At 48.6% G+C, this 24,619-nt stretch overlaps 1 protein-coding gene across 17 annotated transcripts in view; it reads right to left on the bottom strand.

The window, feature by feature from the left end:
- FGFR1 (fibroblast growth factor receptor 1) overlaps positions 1–24,619 on the bottom strand; it is a 60,691-nt gene that overhangs the window by 12,105 nt on the left and 23,967 nt on the right. For 7 of the 17 annotated variants that reach the window (XM_032288185.1, XM_032288190.1, XM_032288188.1 and 4 more), the window contains exons 3-6: positions 5,924–6,190; positions 4,578–4,667; positions 4,163–4,335; positions 1,034–1,157 (exon numbers count right to left, since the gene is read on the bottom strand). In XM_032288185.1, coding sequence (XP_032144076.1) covers positions 1,034–1,157; positions 4,163–4,335; positions 4,578–4,667; positions 5,924–6,190 — 654 coding nt within the window. The remainder of the gene's footprint in view (positions 1–1,033; positions 1,158–4,162; positions 4,336–4,577; positions 4,668–5,923; positions 6,191–24,619) is intronic. The other 10 variants (XM_032288202.1, XM_032288197.1, XM_032288200.1 and 7 more) reach the window with 3 other exon arrangements.

Raw genomic sequence — 24,619 nt, 5'->3', positions numbered from 1 at the left:
GTGATCCACCTGCCTCGGCCTCCCAAGGTGCTGGGATTACAGGCTTGAGCCACCGCACCCGGCCCCAGAATCTCCTTTTTATCTTTTTTTAGAGGCAGGGCCTCAGTCTGTCACCTACGTTGCAGTGCTGGGATGGCATCCTAGTTCACTGCAGTTTTGAACTCCTGGGCTCAATGATCCTCCCACCTCAGTAGCGTCAGTTACTCAGCTGGGACTACAGGTACATGCCACTGTACTAGGCTAGTTTTAAAATTTTTTACAGAGAAAGGGTCTCACTGTGTTGCCCAGGCTGGTCTCAAACTCCTGGCCTCAAGCAATCCTCCTGCCTTGGCCTTCTAAAGTGATGCGATCACAAACGTGAGTAATCCCATCATACCACCTGGAGCTCATAAGCCACTGCGCCTGGCTACAATCTCCTTTTTAGAAACATATCGTCACAGTCAAGAACACTGGCTGCGAGACTCTGTACCCAATGACCTCTAGAGAGTGAATTGCAAACTCCTAGAAGGAAAAGGCTGCAGTTACAGCTCCAAGAGGCTTGATGTTCTTCTGAGAGTCTCCTGTGATGCCCTGGAGTTGGCACAGCCATGGAGTTCTGCATTAGCAAGGTGTCTGACCTCTCTGAGCCTCAGCACCTGAGCTCCTGTGTAGAGCTAGACTAATACCACTCACCTTGCAGGTGTGCCACACGCATTACAGGGCAAGTATTTAGGGAGCCTGGCATTAAGCGACAGCTCCTGTTATGCTATATTTAACATCACTCCAACAGCACCTCTTTCAGGACATACCCTGAACAGCACCTTCCATTTCACAGTGACAACCAGCTTTGACATGTGTTACTGCCCGATCTTAACTCTATTTCACAGATAAAAGTGAGGCTCAAAAGAGAGAAGTGACCTGCTCAAGGTAACAAAGCCAAGAAGTGCCAACCGCTATCCTGACTCGTCCCCTAAGAAACCTGGACACTCTGGCTGTGTTCGCCAAGCAGCTCTTCCTGCTAAACTCGTTCCTCCTGCTGCCTGTGCCCTCTTACCCACGACATCCAGCTGGTAGGTGTGGTTGATGCTGCCGTACTCATTCTCCACAATGCAAGTGTAGTTGCCCTTGTCAGAGGGCACCACGGAGTCCATTATGATGCTCCAGGTGGCATAACGGACCTGAGGGGAAATGCCAAAGGGGCACATTGAGGGTCTGGAGGAAAATGCAGGCAGAAGCCCCACGACAATGTCAGCACCCCGTGACACCTGCCCTCCACTTCAGAGCCTGGTGGCACAGGGCCCCAGGCTGCAGGGTCGGCTAGGATGAGGCATGGAGAGGCCCCTACCAGCCCATTCACATTCTGAAAGAACACGTCAGACAAGCTGGCAGATGGGGTATGAAGACTCTGGAAGCCTCCACTGTGACATTTAAGGTCATTCGTGATACGGACAGATGTGTCTTCTGCAAACACTCCCAAATACACCAGGAATATTTCCAACTGTGCACCTCTCCTATTTTGACAAGAATCTAGGCCCCGCTGCCCTTGACAGCTCATTTCAAAAGCCATCTCCTCTTTGGGAGGCTAAGGCAGGAAAATCACAAGGTCAGGAGTTTGAGACCAGCCTGGCCAACTTGGTGAAATCCCATCTCTACTAAAAATACAAAAAATTAACTGGGTGTAGTGGTGAGCACCTGTATTCCCAGCTACCTGGGAGGCTGATGCAGGAGAATCACCTGAACCCAGGAGGTGGAGGCTGCGGTGAGCTGAGATTGGTGCTAGTGCACTCCAGCCTGGGCAACAGAGTAAGACTCTGTCTCAAAACAAAAACAAAACAAAACAAATTACAAAAAAAATTTTCCTCCAACCCAGTCTTTGGCCAGAACTGTGCTTACCCTTTGTCTACTGAAGCACTGATCATAGTCTGCTTTTTATAATAGCAGCTCATGACATTTGCCTCCTATCAGACTAGAAAATTTTTATGGGCAGGAATGTTGTCTTGTAGCATTTAAAGCATGGTGTCTTGCATGTAGTGAGTGCATGGTGAATTAATTTAAAATGTTTCTGGCCGTGTGCAGTGGCTCACGCCTGTAATCCCAGCACTTTGGGAGGCTGAGGTGGACAGATCACTTGAGGTCAGGAGTTCAAAACCAACCTGGCCAACATGGTGAAACCCCATCTCTACTAAAACTACAAAGCTTAGCCAAGCATGGTGGTCCACACATGTAATCCCAGGTAGTTGGGAGGCTGAGGCAGGAGAATTTCTTGAACCTGGGAGGCAGAGGCTGCAGTGAGTCAAGACCATGCCACTGCACTCCAGCTTGGGTGACAGAGCGAGACTTTGTCTCAAAAAACAAATAAAAAAAGTTGCCCTATTCTTTCTGAAAATACTTTGCTTTCCTTACACGTGATTAATGAGATAAGAGGTGAGATGAGAGAAAAACAGGGGCTATAAGGAGGACCAGAAACTCTGAAGAGGAATTAAATGAAGGTGTTCTTCCTACAAATATAGACGGGCAGAGGATGTGACGGACAGTTTACACAAGAGGAAATGAAAACTGCTTACTAATATATGAAAATTCTAACTTTATTAATAAGTAAAACAATATACAAGAGAATAATGAAATAAATACAGTCATCCCCCTGATCCATGGGGGATATGTCCCAATACCCCCTGTGGATGCCCGAAACTGCAAAAAGCACCAAAACCTACATATCTAATAGCACTGGTTTCTCCTATACAGACACACACATGATAAAGTTTAATTTATAAGTTAGGCACAGCACAAGATTAACAACAATAACAGAACAATTGTAATAATATACTATAATAAAAGTTATATGAATGTGGTTGCTCTCTCTCAAAATAACTTATTATAGTGTACTCATCTTTTTTTTTTTTTTTTTTTTTGAGACAAAAGCTTGCTCCTGTTGCCCAGGCTGGAGCACAATGGTGTGATCTTGGCTCACTGCAACCTCCACCTCCTGGGTTTAAGTGATTCTCCTGCCTCAGCCTCCCAAGTAGCTGGGATTATAGGCGCCCACCACCAGGCCCAACTGATTTTTGTATTTTTAGTAGAGACGGGGTTTCACCATGTTGGCCAGGCTGGTCTTGAACTCCTGACCTCAAGTGATCTGCTCACCTCAGCCTCCCAAAGTGCTGGGATTACAGGTGTGAGCCACCATGCCCGGTCTCATCTATTTTTAATTGTTGGTTGACTGTGGTAATGAAACCATGGACAGCGACACCAGGGACAAGGGGAGACTGCTATATTTTCCCCTATCAAATTTGCTGGCAAAGGTATAGTGGATTTGTCATTCTCATACTCTTGCTATGGGAGGGTGAATCAATTTTCCCTTTTAAGAAAGTAATTTGGTAAGGCTCAAAAAATGCTTACAACCCTTTAACTTGGTAATTTCACATGTAATAATCTGTCTTAAGGAAACACTTAAAAATGCTGACAGAGATTCACTGCAATATTATTTACTATAGTGAAAACTAGAAAATACCTAATATCACAATAGTTCATTAAATTATGGGAGTTTTATTGTTGTTGTTTTTTGGAGACAGTCTCTCACTCTGTCACCCAGAGTGAAGTGGTGCCATCTCAGCTCACTGCAACCTCTGCCTCCTGGGTTCAAGCGATTCTCCTGCCTCAGCCTCCCAGTAGTTGGGATTACAAGAGCCTGCCACCATGTCTGGCTAATTTTTTGTATTTTTAGTAGAGAGGGGGTTTCACCATGTTTCTCAGGCTGGTTTCAAACTCCTGAGCTCAGACAATCCACCCACCTTGGCCTCCTAAAGTGGTAGGATCACAGGCGTGAGCCACTGCGCCCAGCCAAATTATGGGATTTTAAAATAATGGAATCTTACACAGTCATGAAAAATCATGTTTCAAACAGTCATGCTTGAAAAGACATCACAAAAGGACTCATGTTAACCAATAAGAAGGCAAGAAAATTACATAAATGATGTGATCAACTATGTAAAAACCATATTACACAGAAAGAAGACTGAAGAAATTTTTAAACCTTATTTGCATTTGTTTGTATTTAAAAATTGTAGTGCATTACCTGGATAGTTGGAAAAGATTACTTAAAACAATTAAAAGCATATGATCAGGATTTCCTAACTCGGCCTCCCCTGTTGCCATTACTCTAACTTTCGTATACACACACACATACCTTGTAGCCTCCAATCCTGTGGTCAGGTTTGAATTCTTTGCCATTTTTCAACCAGCGCAGTGTGGGGTTTGGGGTCCCACTGGAAGGGCATTTGAACTTCACCGTCTTGGCAGCTGGCACCGCATGCAATTTCTTTTCCATCTTTTCTGGGGATGTCCAATATGGAGCTACAGCTGCCCAGGGAAAGCCAAGAGAGACAGGCAGGGTGGGAGGAGCAGCTTGTCAGCCTCAGGAGCAGAGCCCAGGTCAGGACCTGGGGGTGCCTTGCCCATCTGCCCAACACCTGTGAGCAGTGCCTAGCACTTAGCAGAACAGGCACCATGACCCCATGTACCCTCTCCTCCTCCCCGTTCAGCCTTCCCCTCCCCTCTTTAACCTAACACCCAGGGCAGTAAGATAGGAAACTGTGTCTCACGCATACGGTTTGGTTTGGTGTTATCTGTCTCTTTCTCCTCTGAAGAGGAGTCATCATCATCATCATCGTCCTCCGAGGAGGGGAGAGCATCTATGGGAAGAAGAAGGGGCACTGAGGTTCCTCCTAGGGATGCCTGGATTTCACTCACTAAGGCTAGTGCAGTTCCAGGTGAACACGGACACCCTCCCCATGGGGATCCCAGTCCCACTTCTCCCTTAGTGACCATCTCTCGGTGGGATGGAAACTGTTTAAGAACAGTTCCTGTTCGTGTTTCCTTCCTTCCCCAAAGCACTGCCTGGAAGCCTTCACACTGGGTGGTTCCATCAGGGTCAGCTATTCCTCTTTAACATAATTCTATCCTACATTCAAAGGCTCTCTCTCAGCTCGTGGGGCCACCTGGGTGTGTTGGGTCTCAACTTGCAGCCAGGCAGCCTGTATTCTTCTTTGGACAGCTACTATAGGGAAATCCAGGCAGGCCTAGACGCACTGTGGCTAGATGTGATTTCCAAAGGATGGGCTAAACACCCACAGTCAGAATTTTTCTGGCATATGTCTACTAAGGTTTGGCGGCTGCCCTCCTTAACCAGAGCAGATAGGGCACCCACCACCCCAGCAGCTGCCAACACCTCTCCCCAATAAATACTTATTTCTTGTAAGAACAGGCTTGATACACATGGGGTCACCCATTGGGGTTCATGCCAGATCTTTCTCCAGTCCTTTCTATCACCTTCGGGGATCTGGTGCCAAGTCCACACCCCGAGGTGCATACATGGCATAAAGAAAATTTCAGCTCCACTTCCTCAAATCCTAGTTTTGTGAAAGTCACATTCTAAGAGTGGCAGGTTCCTGGATTCACAGAGCTCCAGGGTTCCCTGGCTGCCCTGGCACAGCTCCCTTGTGGTGCACCTGATTTCCTCACTGCAGCACAGCAGGGATCCCACCACCTGTTCGGGGGCTGTAATCACTAAGCCAAGTACCAAGTCCAAATGGCAAGGGAGTGGTGGGGTGGAAGCTGGCCGAGCATCACTTAGCCTCGTGGAGATCTGGGCAAGCTGTGGTGGGAAACATCACAGAGTCTTAACGTCCCAAGAGCCCTGGCAATCACCTCCGAGATGGGTCCTGGAAGCCTCAGATCTCTGGCCTGGGGCCCCCCAACCTGCTCACAACTCTGACAGCCAAGCCACGCGGCAGGCAGGGAGCAATGTTAGTGGGCAGCGGTTTCTGAAGCAGAATGGGGGCAGATCATGAAGGGGAGGAGGTTCACCTCCCCCTGAAACCTGAAACTGGCAGATAGCGTTGGAGGGGCTGGGTCTAGGGAGAGGCGAGAGCAGGGCTTGGCTACCAACCTGAAACATTGACGGAGAAGTAGGTGGTGTCGCTGCCCAAAGGGCTGCTGGTCACGCAAGCATAGAGGCCAGAGTCCGCGGGTACGGAGTCCCACACCTCCACCTCCTCCCCTGTGATGCGGGTGCGGTTGCTTTCTGCCAGTTTCACCCCGTCCCGCAGCCAGTCGATGCTCTGCACATCGTCACGCAGCCGACAGCGAAGCTGCAGTAGGTCACCAGGGTGGACCAGGAAGGACTCTACTTCCACAGGGGCTCCCCAGGGCTGGGCTGCAGCCACCACAGGGCCGGGAAGAGGAGCCAAGGGGCAAGAGAGGAAGACAGGGAGAGGGGAGGAAGGGAGAGACAAAGGGAATTACGCTGGCCACCCGGAGCCGCACCGTCCTGGGCATCACTTACTGGAGGCTCCTGAGCTGGGGCGGCGGGAGTTGGAGCAAGGGTCAGTGGGGAAACGGCTGGCTGCCTGGGAACCCCCATGTCTTCCCACCCCACTCCTCCAAAAGTCAAAGGAAGAAAGAGGCAAAGTTAGGAAGCAGCTGCAGCAGCATTAAGCGGATCGCATTTCGTTTCCCTCCATCCTAAGGGGAAAGGTCCGCCCTCCACAGGACTTGTATCCAGATTTGCCCCCTCCCCAGACGCTCAGTTCTTTGCCAAGACCACCACTTGCTAGAGGAACACCCCATTTCCTTTGGGATAGATCAACCTCACCCTTCCCTAGCAACAGCTGAACAAACCCCGCCCCTCAAAACCCCAGTAGCCCCCACCCAGGTCGAGAGAAGACAATTTGTCAACAGGGCTGACCAGGATTTGTGTGATTTGGTGAGGGTAGGGGTCTGGCCCCCGAGGTGTCAGATGCACATGTTGGGGGGGCAGCCCAAGGAGAGGTCAGCTCAGGGAACCTCTCGCTGGCAGGTGTCAGGCCAGGGGATTTGGAGCTGTTGCCTATATTAGGACTGGAGGCCACAGCTGCCACAAAACCCACACTTGCTCTGGCAGCAGGAGCTGTCGAATACAAAGCTCCTTTCTCCTCAGCCCTCTGCCTGGGTACACCCTCTCAGGCCCCCCACCATCCACTTTCCCTCCCTATGTCCTGTCCTTCTCTGTCCCTGGGTGGGAGCGCTGGACCCACAGGCCGTGTCTGCAGCTCACAAGATCTGATACCACCAAGGGCACCTGTCCCTCCCCTGACCAGTGCCTCTTCCCAGGCGCATTCAAGAAGCCCTGTGCCCGGACACACCTGAGTCGACCATCCTGGGCTGTTACCCGTCTCCTAAATACACCCTTCTGCACTCACCAGGGGAAATGAAGTTTCTATTTCCTTTTAGGATGTTCAAATGTACTCCTGGCATCTTCCACCTCTCACACCCACCACCCACATTCCGCCCACAGCCTTGGAGAGGCCTTTTCTCACCATTTGTTCACCCTAAGAGACTCTATGGAACGAGTGCTGCTCCCCGATGCACAAGGTTCTCAAACAGCATGCTCTCCCTCAGCCCCTGCTGTAGCTCACGGCTGCCCCCGCTCTCACTACTCACTCTTCAGTCTCAGCCTAGTTGGTGACTTCTCCTCGAGGGCTGTTCTGACTCCCAGTCTGGGTTAGGTGCCCTCCCACTCCTGTCACACTGAAGGGCAGTCCTCTTTCTGAACCTGAGCAAGGGGATATGTCATCAGTACTTCAAATCCCCAGCACCTACAGTTGCTCAGTAAATGTCTGCTCAATAAATAGCACACATGCAGTCACCTCGGCCCTTCACTGCCTTTCTTTCTCGTTTCCCTTTTCTCTTTCACTCCCCATCATTTTAAAGAAGGTCTTTCGGAAGTGCTCAACAGGCTTCCACTAGAAACATTAAAAATAAGAATGGGTGTCCTGAGCATCAGAAGTGACCAGGGACTGACAGTGGTTTCTCCCTCAGGGGGGACTGAGGTTGCAGGTCCAGCCCACATTGACCCATGGGCTTTATCTTAAATAGGAGTCATCAGAAATAGGGGTGCAGCTTTAAAAGAGCTCAGAAACCACTAGGCTTGCATACGTTTATTTTTGCGAGTCCGGTCAAGGGGAACACCACAAAGGTGAGTAGACCACACAGCCGATTAAAATAAGCTTTTGTGGGCCTTAGAAAAAGTTGTTCATTCCATTTTTAATGGTCTGTGGTTTTGCCAAATGAAGATAGGAGAAAAGCGGTTTGGACTCAACTCTTAAGGAACAGAGCAGACATTCCTATTGATCAAATCTCATTTCCCTCAAATGACCTGAGTGATTAAGTATTTTGCAGCTTGTGACCTGTGCAAGCTGAATTTTTACCCTCTGGCATCAGAAGGCCTATTGCAGCCGTTCCCAGAAAAAAAAAGCAGCCCCCAAACACAAAAATGTAGTAAAGAACCCCCAGGTATTTATTTCCCCCCAAGAGAAAACAGCAAAGGAACACTGGCCCTGGTGAGGCCCGCTCTAGCTGATACCAGCTTGGATCCATAACTTCCACCCATCCCAACCAGAACCTGGAGACAAAACTCTACCACACGTGATCTCCAAAAGCCTCAAGAGCCAGCTCGCTTTCCTCTGATGCAAGCTTAGACGCCGGTTCCCTTCCAAATGTGGCTCAGGTATGCTCTGTCCTCTCTCTTTCCCAGAACCATCTCAAGATAATTATTTTTATTTTTATTTTTAGATGGATCTTGCTCTCTCACCCAGGCTGGAGTGCAGTGGTGCGATCTTGGCTCACTGCAACCTTAGCCTCCTGGTTTCAAGCGACTCTCCTGCCTCGGCCTCCTGAGTAGCTGGGATTACAGACACGAGCCACCACACCCAGCTAATTTTTTTAGTAGAGATGGGGTTTTACCATGTTGGTCAGGCTGGTCTGGAAACTCCTGACCTTGTGATCCAAATGCCTGGGCCTCCCAAAGTGCAAGGAGCCACTGAGCCCAGCTGGGATAATCTTTTAAATGGCCTCCCTGGGGCTGCAGTTCTGACTCTCCCTGATGCTTCCAAGTAGTCATGTGCTTTACATTATTTTCCTAATCAAAATCTACCCTGTGTACAGAATGAAATCCACATCCCTGCCTCACCTTTAAGGCTCCCTGCAATTGGCCTCCACTCTCTCCATCTAGCCCCATTTTCTCTACCAGGGCTGTCCGTCCCTCCCCAAGTTAAGATGCTTTCAGCCCCGGCTGCATCCTCCCTGGCATAGCAAAGCTTACTCCTTTCCTGGGGACTGTCAGTGCCATTCTAGGGTCCTCCTGCCCCTAACTACTCTAATTCCACCATCCAAAATGTCAGGGGCTGGGCGCAGGGGCTTATGCCTGCAATCCCAGCACTTTGGGATGCTGAGGCAGGCGGCTCACTTAAGCCCAGGAGTTGGAGGCTACAGTGAGCTACGATCTTGCCACTGCACTCCATCCTGGATGACAGAGACCTTGTCTTTTTTTTTTTTTTTTTTTTTTTAAGATGGAGTTTTGCTTTGTTGCCCAGGCTGAAGTACAGTGGCACGATCTCAGCTTGCTGCAACTTCTACCTCCCAGGTTCAAGCCATTCTCCCACTTCAGCCTCCGGAGTAGCTGGGACTTCAGGCGTGTGCCACAACACCTGGCTTATTTTTGTATTTTAGTAGAGACAGGGTTTTGTCATGTTGGCCAGGCTGGTCTCAAACTCCTGACCTCAAGTGATCCGCCTGCCTTGGTCTCCCGAAGTGCTGGGTTTACAGGTGTGAGCCACTGGACCCAACCAGACCCTGTCTTAAAACAAAACAAAAAAACCAGGAAGCCTTGTTTACACCAATGTCTCATCTCTAATTTTCTGTAAAACAGTTACTGTCTAAACCACACAAATTCATACTCAATTACATTCCATTTTGTATTGTTTCTATTTTTTTAAACAGCAGACATGTAATTCACATGCTGTAATATTCATCCACTCAGTGGTTTCTGTATATTCGGAGTTGTACAACCATTCATCACAGTCTAACTTTAGAACATTTTAACCATCCTCAACCCCCTTCCCTAAAAAAAACCCTGACCATGCTAGTCACTTCTCCATCCCTTATCCCCAGTCTACACAACCACCGATCTGCTGTCTATGGATTTAGGTATTCTGGATATTTCATATCAGTGGAATCCTAAAACGTGATCTTTTTTGACTGGCTTCTTTCACTAAGAATGCGTTCAAGCTTCCTCCATGTTATAGCATGGAATCAGCACTCTGTTATTTTTAATGGCCTAGTAATATTCCATTGTATAGACATACCACACTGCAGTCATCAATTGACAGATGTTGAATGTATTGTTACTCTTTTTTAAAAAAATAAGATAAAGTTTCACTATGTTGCCCAGGCTGGTCTTGAACCCCTGGACTCAAGCAACCCACCCACCTTGACTTCCCCAAAGTGCTGGTATTATAGGTGTCAGCCACCATCCTTAGCCCATATTGCTTTTAACAACTGGTAATCAATTTATTAAAATAGTTGACTTTGAGCATCTCTAATGGTGACTTCCACCTCCATTCCTGGCTCAATACTGATGGAAACCAACTGCATAACAATCTCAGAAGAACTGTGTAAGTCAGTGGGTCGCTTGTGGATTTTCATCTGGAAATGATCCCACATCTCAGAATCTTCACCGTAAGTTTTTCTTTTACTGATTCTCAAAGTCTTGGCAGGCATTCGAACTGGTCCCTTCACCTTGAGATTCTTTCTCTTTGCTCCTCTGATCAAGTCAGCACACACTTTCTCCAGGGATTTTACATTGCAGCTCATTAGAGAGATTCGAATTTGGTGAATGGCCACCTCCAGCTTCACACGTGTTTTTTGGTATCTTTAAAAGCCATGGCTCCAGCGCGGCTTCCTGACTGACTTGTTTGGAACGGTGGTGAGTGAGGAGAAGGAACGGGCGGACCGCAGCTCCACACCACCTATGACCTCATCTTAAAGAACTGGATTACTTCTTTTTTGAGGCAGAGTTTCACTCTAGTTGTCCAGGTGGAGTGCAGTGGTGCGATCTCGGCTCACTGCAACCTTTGCCTCCTGGGTTCAAACGATCCTCCTGCTTCAGCTTTCCAAGTAGCTGGGATTACAGGGCATGTGCTGTAATTAGCACCACGCCTGGCTAATTTTGTGTTTTTAGTAGTGACGGAGTTTCACCATGTTGGTCAGGCTGGTCTCAAACTCCTGACCTCAGATGATCCACCCACCTCGGCCTCCCAAAGTGCTGGGGTTACAGACATGAGCCACCGTGCTCGGCCTGTATTGCTTCTTTACTGTCCAAAGTGTCCAAGTCTCTCCTAGAAATTAGCAAGCAACTCAGAGCAGATGTACCTGTCATAATTGTCCCTCAGTTCCTAACAATGTCAGAAACCCAGGGACTGCTGAATAGGTCCAGAACTGAAACTGGCATCCAGCAAAAGCTAACTTTCAGAGGAACCAAAAATCAGCCAGCCTACCCTTGGGTTCTAGTGGCTTTTCCCCATGGCTAGGAGCGCCCTTGTTGTGTGTCAGGGTCTCCGTTTACAAAGCAGGGATCATGCCACTTTCTTATAGGAAGAGATGGAGCCAACTGCTTGTGCGCTTACCAGGCCCTGCTTGGCCACATCACTTCCCTGTGCAGTGGCCCTGACCCTGGGCTATGTAAGGTGGCTGATTCAGGGGCATGACTGTGCACTGGCACCCTGCAACTATCATGTCAGGGTGATACTTTCCATTCTCTTTTGGTCTTTCCAGCATCCCTCACTTATGTCCTCATTAGAAAGGTCCTTGCATCTTCAGCTCCGGCTGCCCTGAGCTGGCCTCTCTCTGGTCAAGACCCATAGGCCAGGGTGTTGTTAGGTGTCCATTAGCAAAGGGCAAAGCTACCTGACACTTTTATTGGGCTGGCCAAGAAAGATGAAGAAAAAAAAGCCACTTGATTGCTCAGTCACTTGAAACCAACATTTCAACTCTTGGAGAACCTGATTAATTGGAATCAGATACAAAGGTTGTCCTCAAAATGCACAATGGGGAAGCTTTGAGGGAAGCGGCAGCAAAACACTTGCTTTATGTGTCTTGTTTCCTGAGAGACAAGGTGGGGAATGGAGGCTGGAAAAGGCTGGCTGTTTACTGTTACAGGCTCTAGGTGCCATGTGTTAATAGTGCATTGTGGGCTGGGTGCGGAGGCTCATGCCTGTAATCCCAGCCTTTTGGGAGGCCAAGGTGTGAGGACTGCTTGAGGCTAGGAGTTCACAGCCAGCCCTGGCAACACAGTGAGACCTCATCTCTGAGAAAAGTAAAAAAATTAGCCAGGCATAGTGGTGCATGCCTGTAGTCCCTGGTACTTGGGAGGCCGAAGAGGGAGGATCCCGTGAGCCCAGGAGCTCAAGGCTGAAGGAGCTATGATCGTGCCATTGTACTCTAGCCTGGGCAACAGTGAGACCTTCTCTCAATAACAACAAAAAGGGTGCCTTATGCTTCGATGCCAACAGAACAGAATCAGCGTTCTCATCAATAGGAGTGGGAAGGTCAGGCTTAGGGTTTAACTTGAACATCGTTGGAGGGCTCAAGGTGCTGATCTCATTACCATGCAGGTTCCTGGGTCAAGGCAGCTGACGGGGGGACCTTGGGAATTTGTGCAGCTGCAATCAGTGCTCCTTTTAGTACGAGTGACAGGGATTCACACATCAAACCTACCCTGCTTCTCTAACGTGCCTCTGTACCCTAAGAAGAAATCAGAAGTCCACCAGAGACCCACACTTTTTGGTAATCCTCAAGGAAGCAGCTAGAAAGGACAGAGGCAGTGTGGGAGGGGACTTTCCCATGGTGTGTTCAAGTTCAGGAATATGATGAATGATAATGAGGCCCACTTCCCTTCCTACTTTCCCCCCAAATACTGCAGGCTTGTAACTCCCAACAAGCTAACATGTGAGGCATTTTGCTTCTGGCAGGACTGGACAAAAATCTCCCACAGTCATTTAAAAGGCAGTTCTGGGATCTTGGCTCACTGTAACTTCCACCTCCCAGGTTCAAGTGATTCTCGTGCCTCAGTCCCCTGAGTAGCTGGGACTACAGATGAGCACCACCACGCCCAGCTAATTTTGTATTTTTAGTAGAGATGTGGTTTTGCCATGTTGGCCAGGCTGGTCTTGAACTCCTGACCTTAAGTGATCCGTCCACCTTGGCCTCCCAGTTGATGCTAAATCCGTGTCTTCCACCAGCCATGGGCTCTCTAAAGGGTATGGGAATGGAACCATGAAGAAGCCCAAACCCATACAAACCTTGCTATTCTTAGGAAAAAATGAGGCCCCAGTTCTCCAAAATCTAAGGCGAAAACAAGGAACTGTCTTCAACACAGCTACCATTAAGTGATTCTGGGAGCCCTTGTCACTGTGCAAGGAGAAATGGGTGAAACAAAGGCCCAGAAGACATATATCTTGCCCTAACCAGGGCACTAAGAATTGCATAGCACCTTGATATGCATGAAGATTTCATATTGCAACATAAGACAAGTGGAGATGTCAGGACCAAGTACAGGCAGGTTCAGCACAGGCTCTGAAGTCATGAAACATAAAGTATTGGCAGTGAGAGCAGAGGTTGGACAAAATGATAGGGAAGGGAGAGGGGAGGATTTAGATGGGAAGTAAAATGTCTGGGGGGAATGGAAGAGAATGAGGTGCTTACAGGCATGGCTGTGACCTGGTCTGAGGAGCAGTGGGAGACCAGGCCAGGCTGGGAGAAAACAGTAACAAATAATGATTTCAATTTGTACTTGAGGGATAGAACAGAGCCACCAAAGATACCCCAGGGAACACACCTCTCTGCGGAGACTATGAATGCAGGCCATTCATGCCACACGGACAAATACACCTGAAAATGCATGCTGAAATACCACTTCACCAGCCTGGGCCCACAGCAGCCACTCTGGTCTGGAAGTTATCCATCCCCAAACCCCACAACTTAACAGGAACCCGGTGAAGAATAACAACATATTTGCATAGCACTTTGCAATTTACCATGTGCCTTCTCATATATTATCTAGGGATCCGTCAACATCTGAGTAAATAGCAATACTACTACTGGCCAAGATTTCTAGCATGCTCACTATATCCCATAGGCCGCGCAAAGCTTTTAACACAGATCCTCCCATTTCATCCTCAGAGAAACCTTATGAGACTGATCCTATTGTGATTTCTATCCCATGATGTGGAGGCTTACTACACACCAGCATAGTTCTCAGCATGTGTTAATTTAAAACCCTGTGAAGTATTTAATAGTTAGAATTCTTGGCCAAGTGCAATGGCTCATGCCTGTAATCTGAGCACTTTGGGAGGCCGAGGTGGGCGGATCACGAGGACAAGAGCTCGAGACCAGCCTGACCAACATGGTGAAACCTGGTCTCTACTAAAAATACAAAAATTAGCCAGGCATGGTGGCACACGCCTGTAATCTCAGCTACCCGGTAGGCTGAGGCAGGAGAATTGCTTGAACCCAGGAAGTGGAGGTTGCATTGAGCCGGGATTGCACCATTGCACTCCAGCCTGGACGACAGAGCAAGACCCCATTGCAAAAAAAAAAAAAGGCAAAAATTACCTGGGCATGGTGGTGGGCACCTGTGCCTGTAATCCCAGCTACTCAGGAGGCTGAGGCTGAGGTAGGAGGATTGCTTGAACCCAGGAGTCAGAGATTGCAGTGAGCTGAGATTGTGTCACTGCACTTCAGCCTGAGCAACAGAGTGAGACTGTCTTAAAAAGAAAAAAAAAAAGTTAGAATTATCTTCAGGCTGGGCGCACTGGCTCATGCCTGTAATCTAACACTTTGGGATACCAAGGTGGGTGAAACATGAGGCCAGGAGTTCAAGACCAGCCTGGCCAACATGGTGAAACCCTGTTTCTACTAAAAATACAAAAAATTAGCCAGGTGTGGTGGTGCATGCCTGCAATCTCAGCTACCTGGGACACTTGACAGCGCTTGAACCCGGGAGGTGGAGGTTGCAGTGAGCCAGGATTGCACCACTGCACTCCAGCCTGGGCGACAGAGCCAGACTCAGCTAGGCAGTAAGTAGCAGAACTGGGATTCAAACATAGGTAGCCTGGTTCTCCATAATTCACACACTCAGAGTCCAGCTTTACTGCTTTGCAAAGCAGCCTCAACCTTCATGGTGTCGTGGCCTCCCCAGGTGAGGAAGCCCTTCTGGCTCAGCCCTTTGATTTTGTCTAATGGCACCTCTACATCCTACCTCCTTCTGCGAGATTCTGAAGTTGGTTGCTTTGGCCTTATCCTCCCTTCCCTCCCTCATTTCCTCAAGCCCATAGCTTATATCAATCATTACCTTACAGTTGAGTGCTTTTAATTATAAAACACACTCTCCTGCCCCTACGGGTCCAGCAGGCTCAGCTGTCCAAATGCGGCAGGGGAGGAAATGGGGGAGCTATTCATTGTGATTGGAGCAGACTCAGGAACAGTAATAACGTCCCATTTTGGCATTGCACTCAATATTTCATAGGGCCTGCTTCTTCATGTCCAGGTGACTTGTGTTCCTTCCCATTTAAACATGGAAAAATGGAGCTTGAGAGAGAGAGGGATCACAAAGTCACAAAACAGAGACAAGCTCTAGAGGCTGCGTGTGCTGAGTCCTGGCCCCCTCCACTGTGTCCAGCTTCTCTCCCAGGGCTCAGTCCAGCCAGCACTGCCACAGCACGCGGTGATGAGGGGTGGCCCACTCCAGGTCTGTGCTGCTCTGTCTGGGCCATAGGAGACAGCACGCTGCCTCCCCTGTCCTCAGCTCAATCCCCAGCAGTCACCTGACACCTTCTCTCTTCTCGGATCCCTCACTCTTGATTACAGATTACAGCTGATGACCCCTGATGACCCAGTGGGAAGAGGAAGAACACTGGGCAAAGGAGCTGGTCAACCCTCCCCCTGGGCCACATCCTCTGGACTACACAAGCTCACAGGGGTCCCTGCTCTCAAGCCCTGACGGCTCCAGACCTGCCTGCTGCCTCCTGTCCCCCCAACACTCCATGACAGCCCCAAGTTGTCTGGAGCCTCTCAATCATCTCCTCCTCTGCCTCTGGTACAGCCACCACCCCAGTTCTACCTCCCAGGTGGAGCCAATATCCTCACTGCCCCTTTGATTTCCCTTTTCTTCTCCTAAATGCCTTCCTCCTTCTCTCTCTCCAACAAGCAATCATCTCCACCACTTACTTTCCTAGGCCTTAAAACTCACTCTTCTGAGACTGGCCCAACTACATTCTCCACCTCTCTGCAACCTCAATGTGCCTTCCCCTAGGCCTGAACAGGCTCGTGGCCGTGTCTCACACTTCCTCGTATTGCTGGGCTGACGGGCTGACGGTAGGTCTTTGTCTTACCTGCTCTATGTTCTATACCCTTGGGGCCTAGGGCCCCCAACAAAACCCAGACATCCTCTCCAGCAGCATGATGTCTCAGAGCAGCCATTTCTATCATCCCTGTTCCATCTTTTTGATTTCTGGGTTAAGAAACTTAGGAGAGAAAGGCTAAACTCCTCAGCAACATGGCGGAACTGGTGGTCCAGGAATGTTTACAGTCTTGGTACAAACTCCCCAGAGATAAATGAGGGGGCAATTGTGGCTGGGGGAGGAACTCGGGGTAGCTTTGAAAGCAACTTAAAAGGAGCACAGAACGGCGCAGCAGGGCTCCGGGGGCCCTCTGCAGAGGTTTTTTTATTACGTTATTTTGGCTTTGAAATGGAACTGAAAACTTACCTTCTGCTGGCAGGACCCGGCCAGAGTGCAGAAGCATCTCGCCAAGTCCCGGGTCACAGACACCACCCTACAGGGGTGGAGAGAGGAGCCCAAAACGTGTGTTTCCCTCAACTCACGGAGTCCACAAGTAGGAGAGGTGCAAAAATGGGGTACACAGGTATGTGTGGAAGGGGAGCCAGGAGCACCAAATCAATTAGCGGGGCCTGACACCCAGGGTCACTGGCGTCCACCAGGCCCCGACCCGGGGGATTTGGAGAAGCGCTTTTTTTTTTAAATTGAAGAAAGTGAAAAGGGTAAGAAGGGATATTTTGCATGCAAATGGGCCACTGCCAGAAGAGCCTATTAAAATGTAAAAACTCCACATTCAGCCTGACAAAACGGTGCAAACTGCTGTGTTTGCCAGAGGGCCGGCAATAAAGCTCACAACAAAGGGGCCGGGGGACAATGGCGGGCTGAATGGCCCCTGCCAGCAGGTCCCCCCTCGCGTTGCCATGGGGACCCCACCGGGGCTTACTAAAGGTATTTCCTGAGGAGAAAGGCCGCGCACACAGGCCCAGGCAGCCTGGCTAATCCTGACAGGAAGCCACAGCCATTCAGCAGCCCAGGGGCTTGGGGCCCGGAGTTTTGTTTTGTTTTTATTAAAAAAAGATTTCGGCCTTTTGTGTGTCCCACCTCGTCACTGTAATTTAGTACGGAGCCGCCGGCGCTGGCCAAAGCCAAAGCCCGAGCCCTGCGCCCACCCCAAGACCCCCCCCAAAACAGGTCACCCCCCACCTAGCTCAGCCACAAGACACGTGTAGAACCCCACTTGGGAACCCCAGGTGGAAAGCGCTCTTGGCCGGGAGAGCTCCGCGTGGATCTTAAGAGACAAGGGTCTCTGGGTGCTTAAGGAGCAATGCAGCCTCAGAACTGACTTGGGGTTGGAGCTTCTGTGCACGTGTTCATCTGATGCCTCCTTCAAATCTGTACTTTTTTCTTAGGGATTTTTGCCACCTTTCTCCAAAGACCGATGGACACCAGCGCCCCCACCTCCTCCCCACCTGTGCTGGAAGAAGCACTGTAATTAAGTGATTAACAAAGGAATGCACCCAAGAGTTGTCTTAAAAGAAACTTCCCTCCTTCCTCTCTCCCCAGCAAATGTTCTCACCCCATTGTTTACTGATGCTTAAGGACAGAGCTGTGCCGAAAACTCTTACTACACCCATTCGCTCAACCTCCTCCCAATACACCTTGCTTCTCTCCCTCCAATCTAACCAGGAAGAAAGCATTGCTCTGGAAAGAGGGAAGTTCACTCACTCATCCAAGATGAGCAAAGGTAGCCACCCTGCAGCTATGGGTGGAGTGCGGTCCACGCTTACAGTTCCTAGAAGTTTGTGTCACCATTTCACATTTGGCACCAGAATCCAGCCTTGGCAGATTCAGGGAAGAGAGCCAATGACACAGCTGGCGGTGGAGACAGAAACTCCTGTGTGACAACTGCCCCCTAGGACACAGTTTAGGGTCAATTAACATTTCCCAAACAACTTGCAAATGGAAAGAGCCATCCCCTGTGAAGACTGAAAAATGAAAAAGGCTCAACTCAACCATTATGACTTGAACCCAAGTCTATCTGTGTTTGCAAAGGCTGTGCTGTTGCATCCAGACCTCCACCCCAAAACAAGTTTTGGGCCTGGTATTTTAATAGAACCAAAGGTAGGAAAACATACTATTTGGAGGCATTAAGACTGTGACTAGGAACTGCCGTGGATAACTTGCGAGGCTTCTAAGGCCATACTGGGTGGGTCCTATTTGGGGAAAATAAGCTGTGGCATCTGCACAGTAATAGAAAGCTCCTAGGATCTGGTAAGGATCACTTAGGTAGACTGAAAGTTGGGGGGATCTAAACACTTAGGTTGGGGGGGTCTTCTCCTGCCTTTATTATAATATAAATCACATCCTAAACCCAAAGAAAAGTCCAACTCAAAATCACCTGTGACAGTGCGTAAGAACATCTTTCACCAAGTTGCTAGCCAAAGTGGTGTGCGTGCGTGCGTGCGTGCGTGCGTGTGTGTGTGTGTGTGTGTGTGTGTAGGGGTCCCACTGCTGCAGGGGAGCTCAGACCCTCCCACTACTGGCCCGAAGCCCAGGCCTCCCAGCCATGTGTCTGCAGCTGCGACCTGTCATGTACTTCCTGGTCTGGGTTCTGTAATGGAAAGGTCATTAAGAGTGGGGGAGGGTAAAGAGATGAATCAATGGCAAAGAGGTAACCCTGCAGCTCCCACTCTCCACTGAGCTCTGACCTTAAAGTTCGGTCAGGTTCCTTAAAGAAAAGAATGTATCACCCTCCCCCCACCTCTACTGGCCTGGGCCTCTCGAACAACCCCCCCTTCCCCAAGCTCAGCAGAAAATGTATGGGGAAGGAAACGCGGGCAGCTGGGCAGGGAAAAGTTGCTGCTCCCTAAACTTGCTGATGAATTAGTAGAGGCCTCAGCTGTTTCGGGATGTGCCTTCTGGCCCCCCAAGCCCGCCATGGGTGGCTGAGCCCACAGTTCACCTGGACTCTCAGTGCCCCAAACGCCTGCCATCTCCCCCAATCCCGTCTCATCCCTGCAAGGGTGGGGCTGGGTCACAGCCCATTCAGGTGGAGAAAGGAATGGGCTTCATAAAGTTATCTTTTTTCCACTGTAAAGAAATTCTCTTATGGTTTTACACAATGAGACTAAAGACAATGAATAATCCTTTGAAAATGAAAAGGCATAGAATAGTGAGTACCAAGGGCTGGAAGAGGGGAGATGGGGGAGTTAGTATTTAACGAGTGGGGCATCAAGGAAGGTAAAAAAGTTCAGGAAATAGATGGTGGTGACGGCTGCACAACAGTGTGAATAAGCTTAGTGCCACTTAATGCCACAGAGCCGTACACTTAAAAATAGTGAAAATCCACCACAAAGAAATGAATCTTTAAAGTGATGGATATGCCAATTACCCTGATTTGGTCCTTACATAATGTGTATGTGGATTAAATCATCATACTGTACCCCATGATTATACATAACCATTACACATCAACTAAAAATTTAAAAATTGTTCAGGCATGTGGCTGACACCTCTAATTCTAATCCTTTGGGAGGCTGAGGTGGGAGGATTGCCTGAGTCCAGGAGTTTGAGATCAGCTTGAGCAACAAAGTGAGACCTCATCTCTACCAAAAAAATCCAAAAAAACCCAAAAAACAAAAAAGCGCAAAATTAGCCAGTCATGGTGGCGTGCACCTGTAGCCCCAGATACTCGGGAGGCTGAGGTGGGAGGATCTCTTGGGCCCAGGAGGTCAGGCTGCAGTGAGCTGAGATTGCCACACTGCACTCCAGCCTGGGTGACAAAGTGAGACCCTGTCTCAAAAAAATAAATAATTAATAAACTTAAAAAAATAAAAATGGTTAATTTTATGTTACATATATTTTACTGCAATGAAAGAATTAGATGGCAATGGTAGGAGGCTGCATTAGTTTATTTAAAATGTTCTTACTTGGCAAAAAAGTTGGTGATCCTTTGTTGGTTCCAAAAATTTGGGGGGAAATTTTGCTGGCCCATGAAATCTAAAAATCTGGGACCAATGGTCTGTTCCACGAATTTCCAGAAGAGCACATACCCAGAGACTGCTTCATTCATATCCCATCCATCCATACACCATACATTTATCCTTCAGTCTCGCTTTTATGCACACAGTATGAATGCTGAGCATTTAGTACTCTCAGTTTTAAAAAATTAAAAACATGGGCCAGGTAGGGTGGCTCACTCCTGTAATCCCAGCACTTTGGGAGGCCGAGGTGGGTGGATCATGAGGTCAGGAGTTCAAGACCAGCCTGGCCAACATGGTGAAACCCTGTCTCTACTAAAAATACAAAAATTAGTTGGGTGTGGTGGCGGGGGCCCATAATCTCAGCTACTTTGGGAGGCTGAGGCAGAGAACTGCTTGAACCTGGGAGGTGGAGGCTGCAGTGAGCTGAGACTGCACCACTGCACTCCAGCCTGGGTGACAGAGAGAGACTACGCTAAAAAAAAAAAAAAAAAAAGCCGGGCATGGTGGCTCACGCCTGTAATCCCAGCATTTTGGAAGGCTGAGGTGGGCAGATCATGAGGTCAGGAGACTGAGACCATCCTGGCTAACACGGTGACACCCTGTCTCTACTAAAAATACAAAATTAGCCGGGCGTGGCACCATGTGCCTATAGTCCCAGCTACTCAGGAGGCTGAGGCAGGAGAATCGCTTGAACCTAAGAAACAGAGGTTGTGGTAAGCCAGGATCGTGACGTTGCACTCTAGCCTAGGCAACAAGAGAAAACTCTGTCTCAAAAAAACAAAAAACCATGGTTCGGGGATTTTTTTGTTTTGAGACAGAGTCTCACTCTGTAATGCAGGCTGAAGAACAGTGGCACAATTTCATTTTACTGCAGCCTCCACCTCCCTGGGTTAAGTGATCCTCCCACCTCAGCCCCCCAAGTAGCTGGGAGTACAGGAAGGTGCCACTATGCCTAATTTTTTTTGTAGAGACAAGGTTTACCATGTTGGCCAGGCTGATCTTGAACTCCTGACCTCAGATGATCTGCCCACCTGGGCCTTCTGAAGTGCTGGGATTATAGGCGTGAGCCACGGTGCCCAGTCAGTTTCGGGTTTTTCTACCTGAGAAGGTGTGGCTCTGTGGTAGCCAGGAAGCTAAAGCCTAGTATCTATGCTTAGGGCTCCAGTGACCTGGGGCTCTAGAACAATCCTGGGGAAAGAGCCTTACTCTCGGCAAAGTCGCTATTCTCCACGTCCTACTAGAAGAGAGAGAATATACTTTGAGGTCCTTGTAAAACCATTTAGTCCCAAACTCATCTTGAGCCACAGGTGATGTCACTGGCTGGGTACCACCAGAGAGAGCACCTGAAGAAACCAGTGACAGCTGATCACTTACTGTGTGACCTCAGGCAAGTCACCTCCCCTCTCAGGCCTCGGTTTCCTCCACTGTGAAATGAGAAGGCTGACTGGCTGTGTCCCTTCCAGCCCTAACCAATGTCCCCTGTTTCAACTGGGTCTTGTGAGATGATAGCGGGTATTGCTTACTGACATCCCTTCCTGTGCCCACCGTGAGCACAGAGCTCCCTTGGATGTGAGGGAAGTGAAGAGCCCTCAACTGAACTATCCTTCAGAATAAAAGATTCTGTGTTGGTCTCAGGGCTCTGGCCACCGGCACCTTCAATAAATGCTTCTCCTCTTCATCCTTTCTCCCTGGCTTGGAGTGCTTCTCGAGAATCTAAGACTGGCAGAAAGCCCAGCTATACTTGGAGGATTCGCTTTAGTGTCATCTTTTGATGGTCACAATATATTACCCCAGAACGACTAGGTAAATTTTTTAAATGCATTGGGAGTTTGGGGGTAATGAACAAGGGCTAAAATTGTAAAATAAACATCACCTTCAAGTGCATGTCAGGCATTCGTAGTCGTGATTGCACATAGCATATGCAATTGACACTTCCTTTTTTGGGGGGATGGAGTCTCACTCTGTCGCCCAGGCTGGAGTGCAGTGGTACAATCTCAGCTCACTGCAACTGCGGCCTCCTGAGTTCAAGTGATTCTCCTGTCTCAGCCTCTGGAGTATCTGGAAGTACAGGCGCCTGCCACCACGCCTGGCTAATTTTTTAAAAGGTATATTTTTAGTAGAGACACTCATTGTGTTTGCCAGGCTGGTCTTGAATGCCTGACCTCAGGTGATCCGCCTGCCTCGGCCTCCCAAAGTGCTGGGATTACAGGTGAGCCACCGTGGCCGGCCACAATTGACACTTGAAATCATGACAACCCAAGTTTTGAATGCCTAAGGGAGAACTTCATTCAGTAGTTAGCAAAGGAATCTGATTCTTCTAAGGTTCAAAAGCTAATTCCTAAAACCTAAGGAAAATAAACCTTAATTCCAAAAGTAAACTCTGTAGTTTGACAACAGAGGAGCTGAGTTTTCTCAATGTGAGAAAGGACACTTCTGAAGGGCTGGAGCACTGATCAGCATTCTAAAGGCAGCGATAATTGACCAGAAGCTGTGGCAGAGCAGGACAGCCCTCCAGGAAAAGGGTGCCGTTCCTTCCTAGGAAAGCTCTTAGATCTCTTCCCTGTGCCACTCCTTCTTCTCCTCCCTCATGCCTCCAAGGCAAAGGGACTCAGCCCTCTCCCACCTTTCCCACCTATTTTGTCTGTCTTCTCCTAGATTCTGACATTCCATCCTCCTCACCCAGGACAGGGATTAGAGCTTAGATAACCCGAGACTTGGCTCCACCATTTATTAGCTATTTTACCTTGGCAAGTTTTTGCTTGTTTTACCTCTGTCAGCCAGTTTTCTAAACTGTTAAATGGAAATAGTGTCTGACAGACTTTCTCGGGATGAGAATTAATTGATACCAGATATTCTCAAAGTGTGGTCCCTGGACTGGTAGCATCAGCATTCCTTGGAACTTGTTAGAACTGTCAAGCTTGGGCATTTTCATAACCCCTCCAGGTGACACTGAGCCATGGAAACCTGCGGCCACTGCATGAGATACTCAATACATGCTAGAAATAACAGTTTCCCACCTATCTTCCTTACTTTCCTCTTGAAAAAGGTTCTTTTCCTTGCATTTCCTTTTTAAAGATAGAAATTTTAGGTATCTTTAAAAAAAAAAAGGAAAATGGATTGTTACTTACCTGTGAATTTACTTATTCAAAAAGTAAATTACAGGAGCTCACGCCTATAATCCCAGCACTTTGGGAGGCTGAGGCGGGTGGATCACCAGGTCAAGAGATCGAGACCATCCTGGCCAAAATGGTGAGACCTCGTCTCTACTAAAAATACAAAAATTAGCTGGGTGTGGTGGTGCATGCCTGTAGTCTCAGCTACTCGGGAGGCTAAGGCAGGAGAATCGCTTGAACCCAGGAGGTGGAGGTTGGTTGCAGTGAGCTGAGATTGCGCCACTGCACTCCAGCCTGGCAACAGAGAGAGACTCTGTCTCCAAAAAAAAAAAAAAAGTATTAATTGAGCACATAATACGTAACGGGGATACACACACACACACACACACGCACGCGCGCGCGCACACACACACACACGTTGTAGCCCCAACAAATGATGATCAATCTGTCCCTTCACTTTGGAAAGAAAGCCATCACCTGTGGGTTTTTAAAAATTATTATTATTTTTTGAGACAGGGTTTCACTCTGTCACCTAGGCTGGAGTGCACTGTCACGATCATGGCTCACTGCAGCCTCCACCTCCTGGGCTCAGGTGATTCTCCACCCTGTCTTCCAGCAACTGGGACTGTAGGCGCCCACCAACACACTCAGCTATTTTTTGTGGAGTCAGGGTTTTGCCATGTTGCCCAGGCTGGTCTCAAACTCCTGGGCTCAAGCGATCTGCACACTTTGGCCTTGAAAAGTGCTGGGATTATAGGCATGAGCCACCATGCCTGGCCTTAAAAAAAATTATTTTTTAATTAGTATAAATGTAGGAGCTACATGGATATATTGGGTATATATATTATTTTAAAATAAAATAATTATTATTACTTTAAAATTACCAATTAACTAATTTCTCATCCCTTCCCCCGCCTTCCCCCACCTGTGGTTTCTGATGTCCTCATAACCTGGATTTTCTGTGCTTATTTGACGTAATCTTTGGATGACACTTCTTAAATGAGTCATTTATTGTGTTTGCATATGTCTTTAACACTGGCCAGTGCTGGACCTAACCTGTGGTGAGAGGGTGGAGAATAGCATTTGTCCTAGGCCCTGAATACAAGCATTCCAGTGGGGCCTCCAAGACTTTTGATGTTTTCCTCTCAAAGTAACAGAGTCAATGAACAGAACTGGAACAAAACCCCAACAACTTTCAGTAGATCTGCATTCTGCTCTCGGGGCACTGCAGGTAGTACACACCTCGGGTTTAACAGGCACTTTACAAACTTTGTAGCTCTTCTGTGCCTAGCCCAAGTGTGAGTGAAATCCTGTCTCAAGTGCGTTGTAATATATA

This window comes from Sapajus apella, unplaced genomic scaffold (assembly GCF_009761245.1).
Source record: "Sapajus apella isolate SASKATOON/1434 unplaced genomic scaffold, GSC_monkey_1.0 scaffold21, whole genome shotgun sequence".
NCBI lineage: Eukaryota > Metazoa > Chordata > Mammalia > Primates > Cebidae > Sapajus > Sapajus apella.
Note: the sequence above shows the minus strand (reverse complement) of the source record. Positions and strands in the feature narration are given on the sequence as shown.